Raw genomic sequence first — 22,686 nt, forward strand, 5'->3', positions numbered from 1 at the left:
CATGTGGGGTAAGGGGGCTCAGGCATGGGGTATGGTACAGGTTACCAGGTGCAGTGGCAGGAGGCAGGGCTCAGGGCTTTGCTGTGCCAGGTGCAGGTCTGTGGCAGTTATTCTTTGTCTGCAAAAAATTGGCATGGGAAGGAAAAAACCTTTGACAGAAAGTCAGAAAGCAAGGAAGACTCTATCTCCAGTCAGAGTCCCAAGTTTACTTTTAGTTGGCTATTTATGGGGTAAAGGGACCCTTTGGAGTTAAGCTATGCTTTGATCATCAGGGGAGGTTCCCAATTGCCTTGAGGAGAAGGTATCTTTAATTTAAGAACAAAGCAGGAATTTTCCCATGCATAGGAGTGTTGCAGATAAGCAAATGCCACAGATAAGCAAAGCAGACAAATATGCAAATAGAACATATAAGCAAAGCAGACAAGTATCTTGAGCTGATTTCAGCATCAAGTCTATGAGCAGACAAACAAGCAGACAAGCGCAGTGGTTTTCCACTGCTTGTGGACGTGCAAACGCAGAGCAAGCTTACAAACACTTTAGCCATATCCTCCGCACATCTCCACCCTTTTTATTTATTGTTGCTGTTCATGTTGATGGCGGCAACTGCAAAGGTGAAGCTGTAACTATGGCTACTAGTTGTTCAGTCTAGTGGAGATGAGAAATCATAGAACAAATCATTCTGAGAGCTGAAAGAAATAGAAAAACCATAAGTATACCAAATGCGGATAAAATCCAGATTCAAATATTTAATCTATGAAACCAATTAGATGGATTGAGCCAATTAAGGTTATCATTTAAGGTGTTGAAGACTTTTTGTTGAGTAAGCATCTGAATTTGGGATAACTGTTTTTCTAGACGAGATTGCAATGCTAGCACTTCTCCTTGAAGATGAGAGTTCAAAGCTCCTTGAATAAGGGATTTTATTAGTTTCCAAGAATCCCTGGGCAATGGGGTGACACATATTTTATGTTCCCAAACGCATTGCAGCTCCTGTCTTGTAAAAAGAGCTTGCTGTCTTTCACCTAACCATAAGATTGATGCTTCTAAAGCATGAAGTTGGGTTAACATCCCATTAGCAATTTGGGTTTGAAACAATCATTTCATCAGTGACATCGGTCCTAATTTGATTGACCGTATGAGTAGTCTGAACAGATTCACCTAGTACAGCAATAGCTGTGGTTGCTGTGGCAGCAATTATGATGGCAGAGATTATAAAGGCTAAGAAAATACCAAGAAATCTTTTCAGTCATATATTTGATAGAGGCTTATTGAGTTGTGCTAAGCTAGAAGATCCTTCCCAAGGACAGATTCCATATCTGTACTTGTCTCCTTAGAACAAATATAGAGGTTATGTTTAATTCAGTAACATTTTTATGGGAGAAACAGGATAAAAGGTAAGATCCTGTACTTGTGGTGAGATAGAAGGTATCACTGGCATAGGTAATTGTATTATGAGGTGTTAATAATAGAAAAAAGGGTGAGAAGTACAAATCATTATAGAATTAGAATGATTTTGAGTTAAGTTTAGTAATTTTTAATATGAGTGTAATTTCCATGAGATATAACCCTATTTATTTTTTTATTCCCTTTATCATTTTAAGGAAGTTTTCTTGTATTCCTATCCTTTAAAGTGTTTTCAATAGGAAAGGATGTTGAATTTTGTCAAATGCCTTCTCTGCATCAATTGAGATGATCATGTGATCTTTCTGCTTTGATTTGTTGACATGGTGTATTACATTAATTGATTTTCTTATGTTGAACCATCCTTGCATACCTGGGATGAATCCTACTTGGTCATGATGTATAATTATTTTAATGTGTTGCTGGATTCGATTTGCTAGAATTTTGTTGAGGATTTTTGCATCTATATTCATTAGAGAGATTGGTCTGTAGTTTTCTTTTTTTGTAATATCTTTGTCTGGTTTTGGTATGAGGGTGATGTTGGCTTCATAGAATGAATTATGTAGCTTTCCCTCCACTTCAATTTTTTTGAAGAGTTTGAGCAGGATTGGTACTAATTCTTTCTGGAATGTTCAGTAGAATTCACATGAGAAGCCGTCTGGTCCTGGACTTTTCTTTTTGGGAAGCTTTTGAATGACTGATTCAATTTCTTTACTTGTGATTGGTTTGTTGAGGTCATCTATTTCTTCTTGAGTCAAAGTTGGTTGTTCATGCCTTTCTAGGAAGTTGTCCATTTCATCTACATTGTTGTATTTATTAGCATAAAGTTGTTCATAGTATCCTGTTATTACCTCCTTTATTTCTGTGGGGTCAGTGGTTATGTCTCCTCTTTCACTTCTGACCTTATTTATTCGCCTCCTCTCTCTTCTTTTTGTCAATCTTGCTAATGGCCCATCAATCTTATTAATTTTCTCATAGAACCAGCTTCTGGTTTTATTGATTTTCTCAATTGTTTTCATGTTCTCAATTTCATTTATTTCTGCTCTATTTAGAAAGGGCAACCCAAGGTGCCACACTTTAGTTAGCCATGGGACAATTATATGGTGATGGAATTATGAATTACAGCTTGAAAAACAGGGCCTGAAAGTCCTCCATTAGTCCAATTAATACTTTTATTAGATGCACTAGAAAACTTAATAGATTGCTAGTAAGGTGGCCTTGAGGGCCCCAATCGAGAATAGTGAGATTATAGGAATTGGAAAAATTTGTTTTATGAGCCTCCGTGGAATGACAGGGGAGCCAAACAACATTACATGAATTAGAATTCCATCCCCACAACATGTGACAATAGAGACAGAGGATTAGAAGCATTATGTGTAGCAAATGATTTGACTGAGATAACTTTTATGTAGGTAAGATTAGCCAATATGGAATTACTACGTTTAGGTGTATAATGAAAATATTCTTGAGGAATGATTTGTGGACAACTAGCACTGTCATCTATGGAGAAGCACAGCAGAGGTAAATTAGATAAGTAAGTGGTAGATTGATTAAGGTGTAGCCAGCCCACATTTTCAGCAAGCGAACCAGCAGGGGGAATCCATAAGCCCCCTGTCCAATCGGTGTCATTGCTTGAGAGTGGAGGTTCTGGGTCCCACCAAGTAACTAATTTAAGTATAAGGGCTCTAAAACGTGGGGCCAATATAAGTAATTTTCTGCTTTGGCAGAAGAAAGTTGTAAAAGTAAAATAATAAGAAGGAATGTTTTTTATACCTGCACAGAGTTAGAGGTGATTACAGCTAGATAGACCAAAAATCTGTTCTCGGGTGTAGAGGGAGCCCCTGTTCATGCTAAAATTTCTGAAGCTTTTCCATCTAGTTGCTCCAGGTTACTCCCTGAACCTGCTGGGTGCTCCTGCATAGTGTTATGCGTCAAGATTTTCGATTGTCCAGATTCAGGGTCTCCAACTTCGGGATCAACAGTTGGTCCTTTCAGCTCATGATAAGGTTTGACAAACTTTGCCAGTAGCCACTGGGGTCCTGTGAGAGTAAGAACACAAGCATACCCTCCATGTTAATAATTCCTGAGGTCCATTCTACAAACCATCACCTAAAGGATCCATATGTTTTATGTTAAGGAACAAAATGTTTCTCTGCTGCTTAAACCGGTTTTGTCATGATTTTAAAAATTTAGGGTGTATAAGGCTAAGGAAATAGTTTCCTTTGGAGAAATTGTCATACTCTCCCTTTTTTGTTTTTTTTTTAATAGTTTTTTGGGGTTTTTTTTGTTTTTTTTGTTTTTTTTTGCATGGGCAGGCACTGAAAATTGAACCCGTGTCCCCAGCATGACAGTTAGCAGTTGTTTTAATGTATGGTGTGTACGATGGCTTGACTTGTGGGATTATAAAGAATGCCAGTATTATGTTTAATTTTCCATTGTTGTAGAAGTAGTTTGAAGAGTGAGGAAACAAAGGCTGGACCATTATCTGTTTTTAAGGGTTTAGACACACCCATATGACCAAAGACTTTAAGAAGGTGAGTTTTTACTGTTGCAGCCATTTCTTTGGTTGGGGGGAAGCATGAATAAATCCTGAAAATATGTCTTTAAAAATATGAAGGTATTTAAAATGCCCAAATAATGTATAATGGGTAATGTCAGTTTACCAAAACTAATTAGCTGTAATTCCTTGTGAATTAACATGAGGAATAAATGTGGATTAGAATATCACTGGCAATCAGGACAGGCAGAGATAATTTGTTTGGCCTGGGTTATAGATAGGTCAAACTATAGTTGAAGAGTTGAAGAGTTCTCCCATTCTGATGAAAAAAATTCATGGGATAAGTGCACCTTTTTAAATGCTGATGTGAAACCTACTAATGTTTCTGCCTTTTGGTTTCCTTCTACCGGGTAGGAAGAAGGGCCGGGTAGTCCTGAATGGGAACGAATATGTGTAACAGACAGAAGATGAATCAGAATATCCAACAATTGTTGTAGCATAATAAATAAGGTGTATAGATCAGAATCTGACAAAGGTTTTATAAAGGCTAATTCTAAATTCTGCAATGTATAAACACCAAAACATATCCAGAGTTACAAATTAAGTTATGGGCTGGTTGGGAAATTGTTGCAGAGCTAAAATAGCTGCAGCCAGTTCAGCCCATTGAGTGATTTTATGTTGAGAGGTAACTCGAGATTCCCAATGTGAATTTTCATACCAAGTGGCAGCAGCTTTTGTAGTTTTTCCTGAACCATCAACAAAAACATTTATAGTGTTGGTAATGGGTACTTCACTGATTTTTGCAGAGAGAGTAAGGTTTAATAATGGTATTTGCTGAAATAAACTTATCTGCTAGTAAAGAAAATTTAAATTCTCCTACAAAGTCTGCTAATGCTACTTGTAAATCAATGCTGTGGGAGAGTGTTTGAAAGAATTGTTCTTGAGGAAAGGAGAAATGAATTAAATCTGGGTTCAAACCTCCAAGTTGTTGGCACTTAATTCTTCCTTTATGGAGTAAAGAAGCTACACCTTGAGTATATGGTGCAAGTTTTTGTAGGGGTGTGAGATAAAAATAACCATTCCATGCAAGCTAGTGCAGGAAATAACTGACCAGTTAACCCTGTGGGAATGTTCAGAGTTTGAAATAGAAAAAGTCCTAAAGGCACTGTCAGAGAGATGCAGGTTAACTGTTTATTGCAAATAGCTTTGTTCTAATTAACTAGTTCTAATTCAGCTAATGCTTTTGGAGTAAGTTCTTGTGGGGAATTTAAATCAGCATCCCCCTTTAAGGTAAATAAATTGATTAGTTGGCAGGTGGAATGCCTACACTGGGTCATAACCCATAGCTCCCTAGCAGCTTTTGCATATCATTTAAAGTTGTTTTCAGTAGAGGCGTTATAGCTATAGTTTGGTGTCTCACTGTACAATTAGACATGACATAACCCAAGTATTTCCAAGGCTGGGATAATTGAATTTTTTCTGGAGCTATTTGTAGTCCTATAATAGCTAAAGAAGCTTTAACATGATTATAAAAAAACAAATAACTAGTCCTCAGTTTGTGGTGCTAACAAGATATTATCCGTATAATGATAAAGCTAACAATTTGGAAACATCCCAACTGGGCTGTAAAGCCAAATGTACAAAATATTAGCACATTGTAGGACTATTCAGCATTCCTTATGGCAACACTTTCCATTGGTATCTTTTCTACAGGCTTATGGTTATTTAGTGCTGGAACGAAGAAAGCAAACTGCTCCTTATCAGAGGGATGTAGGGGAATGGTAAAAAAGCAGTCTTTTAAATCTATCATGGTTAAAGGCCACTCCTTTGGTATCATTGCTGTATTAGGGAGTCCCCATTGAAGGGAACCTGTAGGTTGTAATATAGTATTGGTTTGCATAAATCACATAATAATCTCCATTTTCCATAATTCCTTGGAATTACAAAAATAGGAATATTCCAGGGGCTTGTAGATGGTTCTCTAAGCCCAGCTATGAGCTGCTCCTTAACAAGCAGTTCAGCTTGAATTAACTTCTCCCCTTTCAACGGCCACTGCTCCAGTCAAACAGCCTTGTTAGTTAGCCACTTTAAGGGTAGAGGAGGAATGTGAGCAGTGACTGCTAGACAAAATGTGTAGTCTGGATGGTCAAATTCATTGAGTTATTAAATCTCTTCCCCATAGGTTAAGGGGTATTGGCAAAATATATGGCTGAATATGCCCAATTTGCTTATCAGATCCTCGTCACTGTAATATTTTTAAGCTTTGTAAGGGAGTTTGTGGGTCCCCGTTTAACAGTAATTTTGTATAAAACTCCGTTTACTGTTATTTTGGATAATGTGGCAGGCCAGGCTGAGGGCCATTCATTCTGAGCTATTATGGAAATATCTGCTCCAATATCTATTACACCTATAAAAGATTGGTCTTGAATTTGTATTTGTAACAGGTTTTTCAGTTGGATGGCAGTAGCCCAGTAAGTGTCCTTCTTCCCAGTACTGCCAAACCCTTCTTCTCTTATAGTTGTGGAAGCATTTGGTACATAATAAGGCATTAACAATAGCTGAGCTACATGTGTCCTGGGTAGAATCATGTGTAGGCCTAATGCATGAATCAAGACTTTAATTTCCCATTCATAATTTGAGTCAATAACTCCGGAAGCACCTTAATTCCCCTCAAGTTATAATTTGACCTTCCTAAAACTAATCCTACTAACCCTTTAGGTAAAGGATTCCATACCTTTGTAGGGGCTATATAAGTTGCTTCAGGATCTTTTAAAAGTAATTCTTTGGTATTGATTAAATCTAATCCAGTGCCAGTTGTGGCTGCTCATAAGTCTCTGACTCATGGGTTTTGAGTCCAGAATGACTGCCTGATTAGAGACATCCATTGCCGTGTTGGCCCTTGGCTCCTTGGGTTTTTCATTTCCCAACAACATTTTTTCTGTTCTTATCAAATTTGGAATGACATTAATTTGCCCAATGAAGTCCTTTCCCACATCTAGACAATCTGAAGTAGGAAGCTTTTGCCCCTTAAAGTGTTGTTTGTACTCTTTTTGACAATGGCCTTCTCTCCCACACTTAAAGCATACCCTGGTATGTGGTTTGAGTAAAGCAGCTAATGTTGAACCTTAAAAGTTTCAGTTCCCACATTCTGGCAGGCTTTAATAAATTCCCCAATAGACTGAGCTGTTGTTCTTATAGCTTCAATAGCTTTTTGACAATCAATATTTGCATTTTCATAAGCTAAATGTAAGAGTAGTGTTTTAGCTGCCTCTGGGTTGTCTATCTGGCTGGTTATAGCCTACTGTAACTGATTAACAAAATCAAGATAAGATTCTGTTGCGGATTGCTGAACAGTTGCAAATGAGCCTTGCTTTGATTTCCCCTGAGGAATTTTCCCCCAAGCTTGCACAGCTAGTTGGGAACATTGTTGAAAAAGTAGCTCATTTTGTTGGGCTTGGACTCTAGGTTCTAAATAAGGTCCTATTTCTTGAAGCATTTCAGTACCAGTTGGAATATTCTGATTTAAATATTTGATTGCCTGTTGAGTTGAACTTTCTTGATATTCTAATATCCAAATACTGTATTGGGCCAGAGTGACAATTGTTCATACTAAAGTTTTCCAGTCCCATGGGCACATATGATAGCTCCATCCAATTGACTCGATTATTCCTTTAGTAAATGAACATTGTAGTGCATTCTCATAAATGTTTCTCCTTAATTCTTTATATGTTTGGAATGGTAAGTGCCCATGGCATGCCCTGCCATTTTCTACTATGGCTGGGAACGCTAGCCCCTCTCCACATTCTTTAGCCTCCTTTAAGAATCTCTCCATAGCAGTCTCACCATTTTCTGTAAAAGGGGGTGGAAGTGGAAATTCAAACTTATTTGACATTGACTCTGACTTCAATGGAGCAGTTGGAGGAGGTAGAGGAGGAGGTAGTCTCCTCTGTGATAGGCAGAAAATTAGAGTTTGTATGTAAAGGGTATAAAGCTGTTTTTATCAAGCCCCTAATTATTACAGCCGAAGTCAGTACCTTTTGTCCTTGCTTATATTTTCTTTTCAGCTTTTTCCCTACCTGCTCCCAGATTTTTTTGAATTATTTGCAACAATGATAGGAGCTGACCCTTCTTTACTGAGCCTTCTGCTGCTTTTAACAACTTTTGAACTTCTTGCTAAGAAAGGGACATGAAAAAGAAATTCCTTGCTTGCACTAAGTACATGGGCAGCTATCTCCAGTGAGTGTTGCTGTCCCTTACCTTGGGATGAACAGTTTCAGTTTCTCTGCTGCAACTGCTGTTCTCCTCTACTACATATATTGATTTGTACACCTGAAATCGTGTCTGTAGTTGAAGTTTCACTCCTCACACAGGGCACCATTTATGGCAGTTACTCTTTGTCCTGCAAAGAATCAGCATGGGAAGAAAAAACCTTTGACAGAAAGTCAGAAAGCAAAGATGACCGTGTCTCCAGCCAGAGTCCCAAGTTTATTTTTTGTTTGCTATTTATGGAGTGAAGGGGCCATTTGAAGTTAAGCCATGCTTCGATCATCAGGGGAGGTTCCTGATTGCCTTGAGGAGGTATCTTTAATTTAAAAACAAAGCAGGAATTTTTCCATGCATAGGAGAAGTATTCCAGATAAGCAAATGCCATAGATAAGCAAAGCAGACGAATAGTAAATAGAAAAGATAAGCAAAGCAGACAAATATGCAAATGGCACAGATAAGTGGAGCAGACAAACATCTTGAGCTGTTTTCAGCTCTCATGTTTTCAGCATCAAGTCTACCAGCAGACAAACAAGCAAACAACTGCAGTGGTTTTCAACTGCTTGTGGATGTGCAAACACAGAACAAGCTTACAAATGCTTTAACCATATCCTCCCCACATGGGTCAGTTTGCTGGGTGGTGTATGGCAGGGGGCATGGTGGCACTAGGGCATAGGGCAGCGTGTTGTGTGGGCTGGGGCACATCGTGGGATGTTGTGCAGGGTTCAAGTGATATGTGGCACAGAGGCCTGGGGGCACAGGGTGGAGTGTGGCATGGGGCAGCACACAGTGCAGGGTCATGGGGTCACAGGGTTGACATGGGGGTTAATTGTTAGCATTTAAAGCAATAAATTTCCCTTTCAGCACTGCCTTCACTGCATCCCATAAGTTTTGGTATGTTGAATTTTCATTTGCATTCGCTTCAGGATACTTCCTGATTTTACTTCTGATTTCTTCTTTAACCCATTGTTTAAGAGTATGCTTTTAATTTCTGCATATTTGTGAATTTTCCATTTCTTTCTCTGTTACTGCTCTCTAGTTTCACTCTGTTGTAGTCAGGAATATTCTTTGTTTGATTTCAGTATTTTTTAATTTATTGAGACTTGTTTTGTGACCCAGCATTTTATTCCGTATTATTCATCATGGATGGCCTTTAAGATATTCAGAACTTTCTGAGAATTTGAGATATTAACTTGTTTTTCCAGCACCAGCATACTCATCCACAAACACATGTAGAATGGTTTTTGAGGTTTCAGAATTATTCCATTATTGCATTATTTCTCATTTAGAAAAATTCTTAACATCTGAAACAGGAAATACAACATCATTCTTGCATGTGCAGAAATATTACATGTGTGCTATTTATGTATATCTTCCTTTCTAAAAAGGAAATCAGTAACCTCCACTTACATTTTTAAAATACTTTTGGAAAAGATTTCAGAGACAGCTTCCAAATATTTGAAGAAGTTGGCTTGCAGAAGAGGCGTAGCATAGCTGCCTTCTCTGTTTGAAAAAGTAAAGCCAAACTAGACACTAATGGTTAAAAAATATATGAGGCAGATTTTCAGTACAATAAAAGGAAAAATTTTGTCACATTGAGAGGGTTACTGGAAAATAGTGAATATTTTTTCCCTGAACAGGCTCAGTCAAAAGCTGGATGACCATCTGCCATGGGAATTATTAAAATAATTTCTATATTTTGAGAAAGATTGGCTTGAATTTTTTCTGAATCCTTATAAAATTATGATAGATTCTGTCTGATTTAGAAATATATATGAAATAGATATAAAAATCTTCTAAGAAGTAGGAAATACACATATAAAATATATACTACTATTCAAAGTTTTTGAAGTTTTTCGAAGAATAAGTATGTATGTATTACATAGAAAATACTATTTTTAAAAAGCAGTTAGAAAAATAGACTTTCCCTTGTAGGATTCCTTGTTGTCCATGTCATAAAATCTAGACTGATGTTAGGATATATCAGTTATAATTAAAATAATTTGTTCAGATTTTTATTCCTTTTATAAGTTTGTTTACCTTCTTTCATGATGGCATGGGTGAAACATGTTATGTCAGTATCAAGAGACCCTTTAACTTCTGACCATATGTAGTAGCCTTCCATATAATTTTAGAAATGTCCAAATTACTGATAAGGAATTCAGAGACCTACAGTGAGTTTCACTCAGCCCATCCTCTTTGTAAGCTGGGTCTAACACACAGAAAAGATAAATTAAATGGATTTACCTGGAAGCAACAGCTATAAAAGAAAAAAAGATGTGTTTCAAAGTAAGTAAATGAAAAAGTTTCTTTGGTTTAAAGGCATTGATGGGTTTTCTGATTTGGAATTGGAAAATATATCTTTATAAAATATATAAGCTTTTTTTTTTCTTGTATGCTGTATGGTGGGGTCACATTTCATTATTTATCCATGTGAGTATCCCATTATTGCAGCACCATTTGTTGAATTTTTTTGGTATTGTTTCTTTGTTTGATTGTTTGTTTTGGGGGGAAGTGCATAGACCAGGAATCGAACCCAGGTCTCCCGCATGGCAGGTGAGAATTCTACCACTGAACTACCCTTGCACTCCCATAAAGAATATAAGCTTTATTTAGTAGCACTAAGATAAACAGTACTTTATAATTAAGTATTTTAAGGTAATCAAGAACAAAAGATAAAATAGTTTTAAAAGAGATCTTGCTTAAGGACAAAATATCTTCTAATGCACATTCAATCAGATACTACAGTAAATACTAGTTATATAGTTTCCTAGACAAAAAAAAAAGGGAAATTAAGTACATTTTATTGTACCTATAAAAATTTTATTGTATATATAAAAATATACATGCATGCCAATCCTGCATATATGTTTGCTTGTTTCTTATTAAAATATAGCCCAGAGATATTTTCTTTCTTGAATTGGTTCTCAAGCAAAAAATGTTTCCTACCACTGCATTAATCAGTTTCAATTAGAAATAGATTTCTGAGTGACCCTTTTTTCTTGAGAAACTGTTTTGTTTAGTCCTGCATTTTCTTTAAGCAGAATGTAAGTATAGTGATGTAAAATTTAATGAGTTTTAAGAGATTAGTGATATCTCTGCGAACTAGGAAACTGCCTGAATATAACATTTATTTAATCATTTATTAATGAATATTTGTTGAGTGCTTGCTATGTGGTAAGCACTGTTTCCACTGTGGTTATTCAGTAGTGATCCAGGCAGAAAAAAATTCCTATTTTTGTGAAGCTTATATTCCTGTAACATATTTCTAAACCTTCATAGCTTTCCAAACAATTAGCAAGAAAAACTTCTATTTTTAAGCTATCTGGGACTATAAAACATCTAAATCAGTCTTTGCAAATTCTTATATTTAGAACAATTTTTACCAATTTCAGTAAGATAATACAGTAAAAGCAATAGTTGAAAATTTTAAATACCACCATCCTTAAACTAAAATAAATTATCCTTTTTTTTTGTAGTAGCCGAGGCTCTGACAGTTCAGAATCCAATGACTCTCAGACTTATCTTCTCAAGTTAACTTCTCAGGTATGATTGAAAATTTCTGCTCATGGTATGGATATGCTAAATAAATAAAAATTCTAAAAATATGTAGTTGTATAATTACTGTATAGCAATAATTATTTTCTGATTAGGTACTATATTAGTTTCTGAGGTACGCTGACACAAACTGGGTTGTTGAAGAAAACGAATGTATTCTTTCACAGTTCTGGATGCTAGAAATCCAAAATCAAGGTGTCAGCAAGTCCATACTCTCTGATGGTTCTAGAGGGAGGAATACTTCTATTCCTCTTACTAGCTTCTGGTGGTGGCCGACAGTCTTTGGTGTTCCATGGCTTGTGGCTGCTTAACTCCAGTGTCTGTCTCAGTCTTCATGTGTCCTTCTTCCCTGCATCTATCTGTATATCTCTGTCTCTTCTCTTCTTATAAAGTACCAGTCAACTGGATTAAGGGCCCATCCCACCCACCCCAGTATGACTTTAATTTTAAATTACTTGCATCTGCCACAACCCTATTTCCAAATAAGACCAAATAAGTTTATATTCTAAGGTACTGAGAATTAGGACTTGACATATCTTTATGGGAGAGCACAAGTCAACCCATAATAGTTGGCCCTCTTGCCTTCCAAAGTTCATATCCTTCCCAGGTACAAAATACATTCACCTGATCCTAAGACCCCCAGATTTTTAACTCATTCCAGCATCAACTTGAAGTCTAAAATATCATCTAAATATAATCAAATAACAAGTCCCAAATCTCATCTATTAAATCATGTGTGGGAGAGACTGGGTATGATCCATGCTGGGGCAAAATTCTTCATCTGTGAACCTATGAAACTATAAAACAAATAATCTGTTTGGTGAACTATAAAACAAATAAAATATGGTGGTGAGACAGGCATAGATAGATCTTCACATTCTGAATAGGAGTAAATGGAAGGAATAAAGCAAGTAATGAGCTCAGTAGAACAAATTACATCAGATTTCAAGACCTGAGAGTAAGCCTCCGTGGTTCAATGATCTGTCCTCTGGGCCCACAGAGTCTACCCCACCCTTTCTGCTCAAGGCAGAGGCCCTTCACCCACTCTGCCTACTGCTCTTGAAGTCATGCTTTCATTTTGTCTCATCTCTATCTCAGTCAATCCAAGCAAGCAGTGCTTCTGCTGATAAAAATTTTCAAAAATCTTATTGGTCTTTCATGCAATTTATGGAGTCCAAGCCATCAGACAAGAGAATCCTCTATAGATCTTTCCTAAGAACTCCATCTCAACAACTGACTTCTGCTGAAAAGGTTGATTATATGAATGAGTCTTATACCTGATCTCCTTAGCAAACACTTGTCCAGCCACACCCTTGGCCTTGTCTCCAGAGCACTCTGTCTGGATAGGCTAAAAATTTTCCAAATCATCAACTGCTGGTTCCTTTTTGCATAACAGTTCATTCCTTAATTTATCTTTCCTTTCATATTTTATTATACTCAGCAAAGAGAAACCAGACCATACCTTCCACACTTAGTTTGGAAGTCTCCTCACAAAATATCCAATTCTTCACTTACAAGTTACACTTTCCACCCCATAGCAGAACATAATTCAGCGAAGTTTTCTGCCATTTGATAATAAGAGTAATCTTTCCTCCAGTATCTGATCACACATTCATCATCCTTCTAAGGTCTCAACAAAAGCATCTTTATTATTCATATTTCTACCAATCACCTCTTCAAGACAATACAAATTTTTTTATCAAGCACCTCAAAACTCTTCCAACTTCTACCCTTACCCAAGTCCAAAACCACTTCCACATGTTTAGCTATGTGTTACAGCAGCACCCCATTTCCTAGTACCAAAATCTATTTTAGTTTCCTAGTAATGCCATAACAAAGTACTACAAACTGGGTGACTTAAAGCAACAAAAATTTATTCTTTCATAACTCTGGAGTCCAGAAGTCTGAAATCGAGGTGAGAGCTGGGCCATGCATCCACAAAAGACTCTAGGAAAGAATCCTTCTTTGCCTCTTCATATCTACTAGTGACCCCAGGTGTTCCTTGGCTTTTGGCAACGTAACTGTAATCTCTGCCTCCACCTTCACCTGTGTTTTCTCTGTCTGCACACAACATTCTCTGTGTCTATATGTCTATGTCTCTTATTAAAAGGACACTAGTCATATTGGATTAAGGGCAAACCCTACTCCAGTATGACTTCATCTTAATTACAATTTGCAGTGACCCTAATTCCAAATAAGGTCACATTTTGAGATGCTAGGGGTCAGAACTTCAACATATCTTTTTAAGGACACAATACAATTCAACCCATAACATGTACTATATCTTTAAATCATAAAATGTTATTTAGGTGCATCTGTAATACTTTTTTTCCAAATAAGGTCATATTTGGGTGTACTTTGCATTAGTACTCCAATGTATCTTTTTGAGAACACAATGTAATTTAACCCATAGTATGTATCATATCTGTAAGTTCCAGAATTTCATAGCCTCAGGTTTAAAAAAAAAATTCTAACTTTCCTCCTTTATAGTAGAGAACAGTTAAACCTAGGGAAAATTATTTGCCAAAAGCCATACTACTTGTTAGTGACAGAACATGTAGCATGACATACATCACCTGACTGTTAGTCCAATATCTATTTATTTATTCACTTATTTAACAGCTATGTATTGAGACCCAAGTGTGTTCCAGGTATGCCTATATGCTGGAGATAAAGTAAAATTTCTTCCCTGTGATAGTTTATTTTCTAGTTGAGGTATATAAATAGTGAAAGATAAGTAAAATATATAATGTGTGAGATGGTGATAAGTGCCTAAGCAGGAAATTATAAAGCAGGAAGGGGAATAGGAAGTTTAGGTGAAGATTGCAATTATAGTTAGAGATCATGAGACTTTAAAGGTGATATTTAAGTAAGTGATATTTAAGGAAGCATGACAGCAAGCCAAGAAGATACTAGGCATATTTGTCAGCTTTCACCCCACTCACTCATCTGTCACCCTCCCCTGCCCCCGCCCCCACCACTCACAGATCTGTAGTGGGCTATGGCTCTCCTGGACTCAGTTAGGGTCAGCTAGTCTTGGCCTCAGACCATTTTGTTTCACAGGTTTCTAATTCTCTTTGGACCAGAGACTACCCTGGGCAAGTTCTTATGCTAGAAAGCAGGAGTGCAAGAGGGAAAACCAAGCCACAGAATAACATTTAAAGCTACATTTCTTCCTGGCTATTATATATCATATTACTCCCACCTTATGTCATTTCCTAGCAAGCATTCCATTGACCAAAGCATAGAGGAAAGCACAACATCAATAGAATGGGAAAGTGTAATCCAGCTAAAGTGGGAAGTACTACAAAGTTATATGGCATTGAATGGGGATGTATAAATCTATTAAAGAGGAGTGGAGAATTAGCAACAACAATCCAATCTAGACTCTGGGTTCACAGTAATCCACTTCCCACCCAAATGCGAAATGAATTCATTCCCTTCTCAAGAAACCCCCACGCTCTCATCTAATCATAGTATCAGCCTCAAAGTGTAGGAACTCATGATCCATATCAGGTCTGGAGTTGGCTTCTCTTGAAGACATATTAACTGTTTATACAAATTATTTTTAACCCTTCCCCCAAATTTGATGGTGGAACAGGAATAGGAAGATGATAAAAAAGACCCCCATTCAAAAAATAAGAGGAATGAGAATCATGTAGCAGTCATTCATGCTTAAGTATTCTGTGATTTTGTTGTATACATGTCTGAGGTACCCCTCGACTGGGGATTTGGCTTGATTAGGTCCTGATTATGTTTCCTGGGAGCAGCTCCTCAGACCATTATTTTCTATGGTTCTTGGCTCCATTCCCTGGAAGACTCTTCCTTTTTAATCTTCCTCCCTGGTCATTTAAAGTTAACTTTAAAGAACTAATAGGAAGGACATTAATATGACAGTATTTTAAAAAATACACAATGGGTTACAATAAAATCTCTCTCCCATGGTATATGGGAAAAAATACAGTCAATGCAAGCTAGGGTCTATAGTCAACAGTAGCATTGTAATATGCTTCCACCGAATGTTACAAAGGCAATATGCCAGAACTAAATATCCGTAAGCAGCTATTATGAGGGAGGGATATGGGATTTTTTGCAGAAGAAAAGGAAATATCTCCACTTAGATTGTGGTGACAAAGACATGGCTATGTGATCATGCCAGAAGCATTGACTTTTTACTTAGGTTGAATTGTATGATGTGTGAATAAAACTGTTTTAAAATGAAAAGAGAGAAACAAGTGCTAAAAAAATATAGAAAAAAAGATGTACCTATTCACTGTTGAAAAGGAAGCTGAGAGATGCAGCCCCTCCAGAGGGCAGCGTGGTGGTTCCACAGGAGGCTAGGAGTTGGGTTGCCATATGATCCTACAACCCCTTTGCTAGGTAAATACCTGGAGAAACTGAGAATGGGACATGAATGGACATTTGCACACTGGTATTTATGGCCCCAGTGTGCCAGTGTGCCTGATTCACAATGAATGGAGGTGGCCTAAAGGTACAAAGATGGAGAGAAGGAAGGGGGAACTGTGGTGTATACATACAGTGGACTACTGAGCGGCCACAAGAAGAAATAAAATTGTGAGGCACACAACTAGGTGAAAGAAACTTAGGACTGTATGCTGAATGAAATGGCAGAAATAAAATGACAAATACTATCATGCCTCACTCATATGGACTAACTATAATGTACAAACTCAGAGAAGTGAAGTTGAGAGCATTGGTTCTCAGGCTGGGGCCTATTGTAAAGGTTCCTGGATTGTAAGCTTTTACAGCAGTCACGAATATTCATAGTTGCAACTGTTATTTCTAAATTCTGAGATATTGAGCTATTTGTGTATAACGTGGTCATTCCCTGGAACTTCCGGTATCTGTGTGACATCTGAGACTTAGAGTTAGAGCTCTGAGGCTATGAAAGTCAGCATTACCCCATACAGCAACTGTTTAAAAAGTTGCAAAAGTGATCAGACTTAGACCACAGATATGAATGAAACTGATCTGGGTAGGGTTAAAGTAAATCAGAATACAGGGTCAAGGATAATATGTTCTATATTTTAATACTTCAACTTCAACTTCTCTGTGAGACCAAAGGGAGAGAGGTTTATTTGGGTGCAAAATTTTTATTTTGGGTTGTGTATTATCTAATTTAAATTGTATGGTCAATTTATTCAAATACCATAATTACATGGAATCTTGAATAGGACATTAGATCTTGTTGGTTTTTACACATTGGTGTGGTGCTCCAATACATCCAAAATTAATTTGGGCAGAGAATAAAGAAATATTTGCAAAGTCCCCTTGGGGGGCTGGGGAGAAAGGAGGAAATATTAAACTTCCCCATCTGGGGAATTCCTGGTAGTCTAGCAAGCAGCTCAGATGTGGCTTCTCTCTCTAAGCCAACTTGGCAAGTGAACTCACTGCCCTCCCCACTACATGGAACATGACACTCAGGGGTGTAAATCTCCTTGACAAAGTGGGGACCTGACTCCCAGGAATTAGCTGGGACCTGGCTTCTTGGAATTGAGAAAATCTTGTAGACCAAAAGAGGGAACAGATAAATGAGACATTGCCAAGGAGATTTACACCCCTGGGAATCAGGTCCCACATTGCGGAGGGGAGGGGGGACAGTGAGTTCACTTGCCAAGTTAGCTTAGAGGAATAAGCTTCATAGGGCGAGCTCCAAGATTGAGGACTCAGCCTATTTAATTGGTTGTCCCCACTGCTTGCGAGAATATCAGGAATTCCCCAGATGGGGAAGTTTAATATTTCCTCCTTTCTCCCCAGTCCCCCAAGGGGACTTTCTGGATGCCTTTTTATTCTCTAACCAAATTACTGTGGGATATATCAGGGCATCACACTAATCTATACAAACTAACAAGATCTCATGCCCTTTATTGTGTAATTATGGTGTTCAAGTAAACTGACCATACAAGTTAAGATAATGTGCTACCCAGAATATAAATTTGTACCAAATAAACATCTCTCCCTTTGATCTCATACGGAGGTTGAAGTTTGAAAATATGGGCCATATCATCCTTTACTCAGTATTCTGATTTACCTTAGTCCTATCCAGATCAGCATCATTCATATCGCTAGACAAAGTCTGATCACTTTTTCAACTTTTTAAACAGTTGCTGAGTGGGGGTAATGCTGACTTTCATAGCTTCAGAACTCTAACTCTGAGTCTCAGATGTTACATAAATACCCAAAGTTTCAGGGAACAACCAGGTTATATTTAATTAGTTCAGTATCTCAGATTTCAGAAATATCAGTTACAATTCCTAAACATAAGTGGCTGCTGAAAGAGCTTACAATCTAGGAGCCTTTACAATAGGCCCCAACCTGATAACCCATGCTCTTGACTTTAGTTCTCTGAATTTGTATATTATAGTTAATCCATGAGTAAGGCACAATAGTTTTGTCTTTTTTATTTCCAACATTTCATTTAACATACTATCCTCAATGTTCATTCACCTAGTTGTATGCCTCACAATTTCATTCCTTCTTGCTGCCACTGAGTTGTCTGTTAACGCCACAGTTCCCCCCTCCATTCCTCGGTCATTTGTACCCTTAGGCTACCTCCACCCATTGCAAATTGCAAACACTGCCACCATAAACACCAGTGTGCAAATGTCCAAACATGTCCACTCTCAGTACTTCCAGGTATATACTTAGCACAGGGTTGCAAGATCATATGGCAACCCCACCCCTAGCCTCCTGTGGAACCACCATGCTGCCCTCTAGAGGGGCTGTACCTCTCAGTTTCCCTCCAACAGTGAATAAGTACATCTCTTTCTGTACATTTTCTCTAGCACTTGTTATTTCTCTGTTCATTTTTAACCAATTTTATTTGCACATGATACACTCCAACCTAAGTAAATAGGCATGGCTTCACCACCATAATCTATATGAAGACATTTTCTTTTCTTCCTCATAGAATCCATACCCCTCCCTCATGTTCCCCACCCCCACCCCATTTGTTGACATTTAGTTTTGGCATAATGCCTTTGTTACATTCAGTGGAAGCATATTACAATGTTACTGCTGACTACAGACCCTAACTTGCATTGATTGTACCTTTTCCTGTATACCATTCATTTTCAGTCCCTTGCAATGTTGACATTCAGTTTTTTTCCCTCACCCAAAAACGTTTTTATTTTTGTACATTTAATCACCATCATTGTCCACTCTAGGCATTCTTAAGTTATACCCTGTCAGTCTTCAGAATCTTTCCTTCTGGTTTCATGTGTGCCCCTAGCCTTTCTCCCTCAACCCCTAGTCACATTCAGCTTCATTCAGTGTACTTATTGTGCACCATCAGGTCGTAGTGTGCTATCCCTTTCTGAATTTCTACAGTCATTCTTGTGGCACAATCTTTATTCTTCAGCACCAATTGCCCACTCTCAAGCCTCTTTTTATCTCCTGATAACTTGTGTTCTTAACTTTAACTCTCAAAGGTCACTCACTAATTTTAGTTCATATTAGTGAGACTCTACAGTATTTGTCCTTTTGTTTCTGGCTAATTTCACTCAGCATAATGTCCTCAAGTTTCATCCACGTTGTTACATACTCCATGACTTTATTCTGTCTTATAGCTGCATAGTATTCCACTGTATGTATATACATACATATACATATACATATACATTGTTTAGCCACTCCTCCATTGATGGATATTTGGGCTATTTCCATCTCTTGTCAATCAAAAAGCTGCTATAAACATTGGCGTGCAAATGTCCATTTGTGTCCTTACCTTCAGATCCTCTGAATGGTGCTGGATCATATGGGAAGTGTATACTTAGCTTCCCAAGGAACCACCAAACTGCCTTCCAGAGCCGTTGTACCATTTTACGTTCCCACCAACAGTAGATAAGTGTGACTCTTTCTCCACATCCTCTCATCCCTGGTCATTTTTTAATATATTGAGAATATAGTCGTCTTGGTGGCTGAGCAACCTTCTCAGGCTGCTTCCTACTGTAGAAAGTTAGAGATCCAAAAAGTCTTTACTCATTTTTGAACATGTTTTTTAGTTTTTTAAATTCAGGCTAACAATACTTTTGCCACTATAGCTCTTGCAAAAACTGTAACTTGATATATATTTGTTTCCAGTTAACACCATGTGTCAAAAACTTCACTCATACTTCTTTTTGAGATGTGACCCCATATATATTTTACTCAAGCTCCCAAGAGACCACACCTTGCTTTTTCCAAGAGTCATTCTGTCCAGCTGTAAGGAGCTATCAGAGGCTATCTTAATAATTTCAAAGTCTTAACAAAAGATGTTGTATTCATTTTCTATTGCTATGTAATTAATTACCTCAGTCCTTAGCAGTTTAAAAGCATGGACATTTAGCATCTCATATTTTATGTATGTCAGAAATCTTGGCCTGGTGTCTACCTCATCACTCAGAAACTTCAGTGAAGGTGTTGGCCAGGCTGTGGACAGATTGAGGGAAGATCTACTTTCAAGTGTGCTTGTTGACAGGCTTCACTTCCTCACAGTTAGACTGAGGGTCTTAGTTCCTTGCTGCCTGTAGGCCAAAGGCCCCCCTCAGTTCCTTGCTGTGTAGGAGATTTTTTCCATGAGGCAGCTTTCAGCACAGCAGCTGGCACCTATCAAAGCGAGCAAACAAGAAAGCAGGAAAGGGCATGCAAGATGAAAGCTACAGTCTCTCTGTAACCCAATCTCAGAAGCAACATCTCCTCACCTTTACCATATTACAGTCATTATATGGAATCACTAGGTTCAGCCTATGCTCAAGGACATGCATACTATGAGGCCATTTTAGAGGCTGCCTACCACAGACAAAAATTCCCTAATTTTGGACTGTGTTTTCCCTTTCAGTTCATTTCTTTCGTCCAATACTTTCTTGGGATCATTTCTTTTGCAATACCTTATCAAATGAAGTTAATAACAACCAACTTAAACTTTAATATTCTACCTCAAAACTTCTTTGTTTATTGACCAATTCTGTTAGGTACACTTTCTGTTTCACATTACTGCAGAAGACATTTTTGACGATGAATGTCACCATTTGTTGAAAAAACTGTCTTCTTTCTACTGAATTGCCCTGTCAGAAATCATTTGGGTATGTTTGTGTGGGTCTGTTTCTGGGTTCTCTAATCTCTATTCTGTTCTGTTAATCTATGTGACTATCCCTTTGCCAGTACCACACAATCTTGATTATCATAGCTATATAGTACTCATTTTATAATATGAATTAGGAAGTGTTCCCACCTCTTCTATTTTATGAGATTGTATAGAATTGTGTAGGTTGTGTTAATTCTTCTTTAAATATTTAGTAGAGTTCTCCAGTGAAATTATCTGGGCCTGGAATATGGTTTTGGTTTTTGTTTTTCTTTTTATTTTGGGAGGATGGGCTATTCCATGTTCTTTTCACTTAAGTTGTTGATGTTATCTATTTGTACTCTTACCTTAATATCTGCTTGGTTTCTACAGGGTCTCTAATGATATCCCATTTCATTCCTTATATTATCAATCTGTATCTTTTCTCATTCTTTGTCAGTCTTGCTAGAAGCCCGTCACTTTTATTGACCTTTCCTTTTCAAAGAATTAGTCCTTTATCTCACTGATTTTCTGTATCATTTTTTGGTTTTTAATTTCATTGATTTCTGTTCTTATCTTTATTATTTCTTCCCTTCTACTTGCTTTGGGTTTATTTTGCTCTACTTATTTTAGTTTCTTGAGGTGGGAGCTTATATTATTGAGACCTTTACTCTTTTTTCCTCATAAATGCATTTAGTTCTATGAATTTTATTCTCAACACTACTTTAGCTCCTCTCTACGCAGGCTTTGTTGGGGTTATGTAGAGGTATTCTGTGGTATTTAGCTGGTGTAGAGCAGTTTTCTTAAAGTTTTCTGCCCCTCTCCTAGTCTTGTGCCTAAAGAGCAAGCTTCTGTTGGGGCTTTCTTTTGTGTGCTCCCGTTCATATTTCTGGGTTGCCAGATTCTCTAAGTCTAGGATATATGAGACAAATAGGAATGCTGGAACAAATTACCACAAACTCTGTGGCTTAAACAACAGAAATTTTATGCTCTCCAATTTCTGGAAACCAGAAGTCCAATATCAATTTCACTGAGCTGAAATAAAGGTATTGCCAGGGCAACTCTTCCTGCTGATTCTAAAGGAGAGAATGCATTTCTTTTCTCTTCCAACTTCTTGAACTTATTTCCTTGGCTCATGGCCCTTTCCTCCATCTTCAAAGCCAGCAATGTTGTGTGTTCAAACCTCTGTGCTTCCATCATCTTATTGTCTTCTGCCTATTGTGTGTGTGTCTAATATCTCTCTCTGCCTCTCTCTTAAAAAGACACTTATGGGCCACAGTGGCTCAGTGGCAGAGTTCTTGCCTGCCGTGCTGTAGACCCAGGTTTGATTTCTGATGCCTACCCATGTTAAAAAAAAACCACTTATGAATTTATGATGACATTTAGAGGTCCATCCATATAATCCAGGATAATCTTATCTTGAGTTCCTTAACTTAATCACACCTGCAAAAACTTTATCCCAAAGATAATATTCACAGATTTCAGGATTAGGACATGACATCTTTGGGTGGCCATTATTCAGCCTACTGTAGGAAAGAATATCTTGTTATTGCTCCTCAAGTGGCCTCCTCTAACATCACAGGGTGAGGAGTGTACACATTATTGCTGGGCAGTTGTGAAAGTTCTGACTCTCCACTAGACCTCCACTTATACTAGTCCAAGAAAGAAGAAGAGGGATGCCTCACTACTCCAGGTAGGGTTGAAAGTCCAGACTCCCTGTGTGGTGTTATTTGTACTGCAGGGAGATGGAGAAGGGAGCTTATTACCACTGGGGAGTGGTTAAAGTTCTGGTTTTCTATTCAGTTTTTCTATTATTACCTCAGTGAAGGGGTTGGGGACCCTCATTACAGTCTATCAAGGATGGTAGTCTAGGGCCCCAGACAGCTTTTGTCTGTGTTTTTTGGGT

At 37.7% G+C, this 22,686-nt stretch overlaps 1 protein-coding gene and 1 long non-coding RNA gene across 24 annotated transcripts in view; one reads left to right on the forward strand and one right to left on the reverse strand.

The window, feature by feature from the left end:
- AGBL3 (AGBL carboxypeptidase 3) overlaps nucleotides 1-22,686 on the forward strand; it is a 235,941-nt gene that overhangs the window by 99,024 nt on the left and 114,231 nt on the right. For 17 of the 18 annotated variants that reach the window (XM_077138632.1, XM_077138557.1, XM_077138649.1 and 14 more), the window contains one exon: nucleotides 11,641-11,707. The exons of the other annotated variant lie outside the window; for it this stretch is intronic. In XM_077138632.1, the coding sequence (XP_076994747.1) occupies nucleotides 11,641-11,707 (67 nt within the window). The remainder of the gene's footprint in view (nucleotides 1-11,640; nucleotides 11,708-22,686) is intronic. 18 annotated transcript variants of the gene reach the window in all.
- LOC143666278 (uncharacterized) overlaps nucleotides 145-22,686 on the reverse strand; it is a 139,248-nt gene continuing 116,706 nt past the window's right edge. For 2 of the 6 annotated variants that reach the window (XR_013167511.1, XR_013167520.1), the window contains 4 exons: nucleotides 20,031-20,326; nucleotides 19,467-19,687; nucleotides 8,156-8,297; nucleotides 2,434-3,440 (listed from right to left, as the gene is read on the reverse strand). This is a non-coding gene — a long non-coding RNA (uncharacterized LOC143666278). Of the gene's footprint in view, nucleotides 687-2,433; nucleotides 3,441-8,155; nucleotides 8,298-19,466; nucleotides 19,688-20,030; nucleotides 20,327-22,686 lie in introns of those variants that run through there. The other 4 variants (XR_013167535.1, XR_013167578.1, XR_013167545.1 and 1 more) reach the window with 4 other exon arrangements.

This window comes from Tamandua tetradactyla, chromosome 1, assembly GCF_023851605.1.
Source record: "Tamandua tetradactyla isolate mTamTet1 chromosome 1, mTamTet1.pri, whole genome shotgun sequence".
NCBI classification, from domain to species: Eukaryota; Metazoa; Chordata; class Mammalia; order Pilosa; family Myrmecophagidae; genus Tamandua; species Tamandua tetradactyla.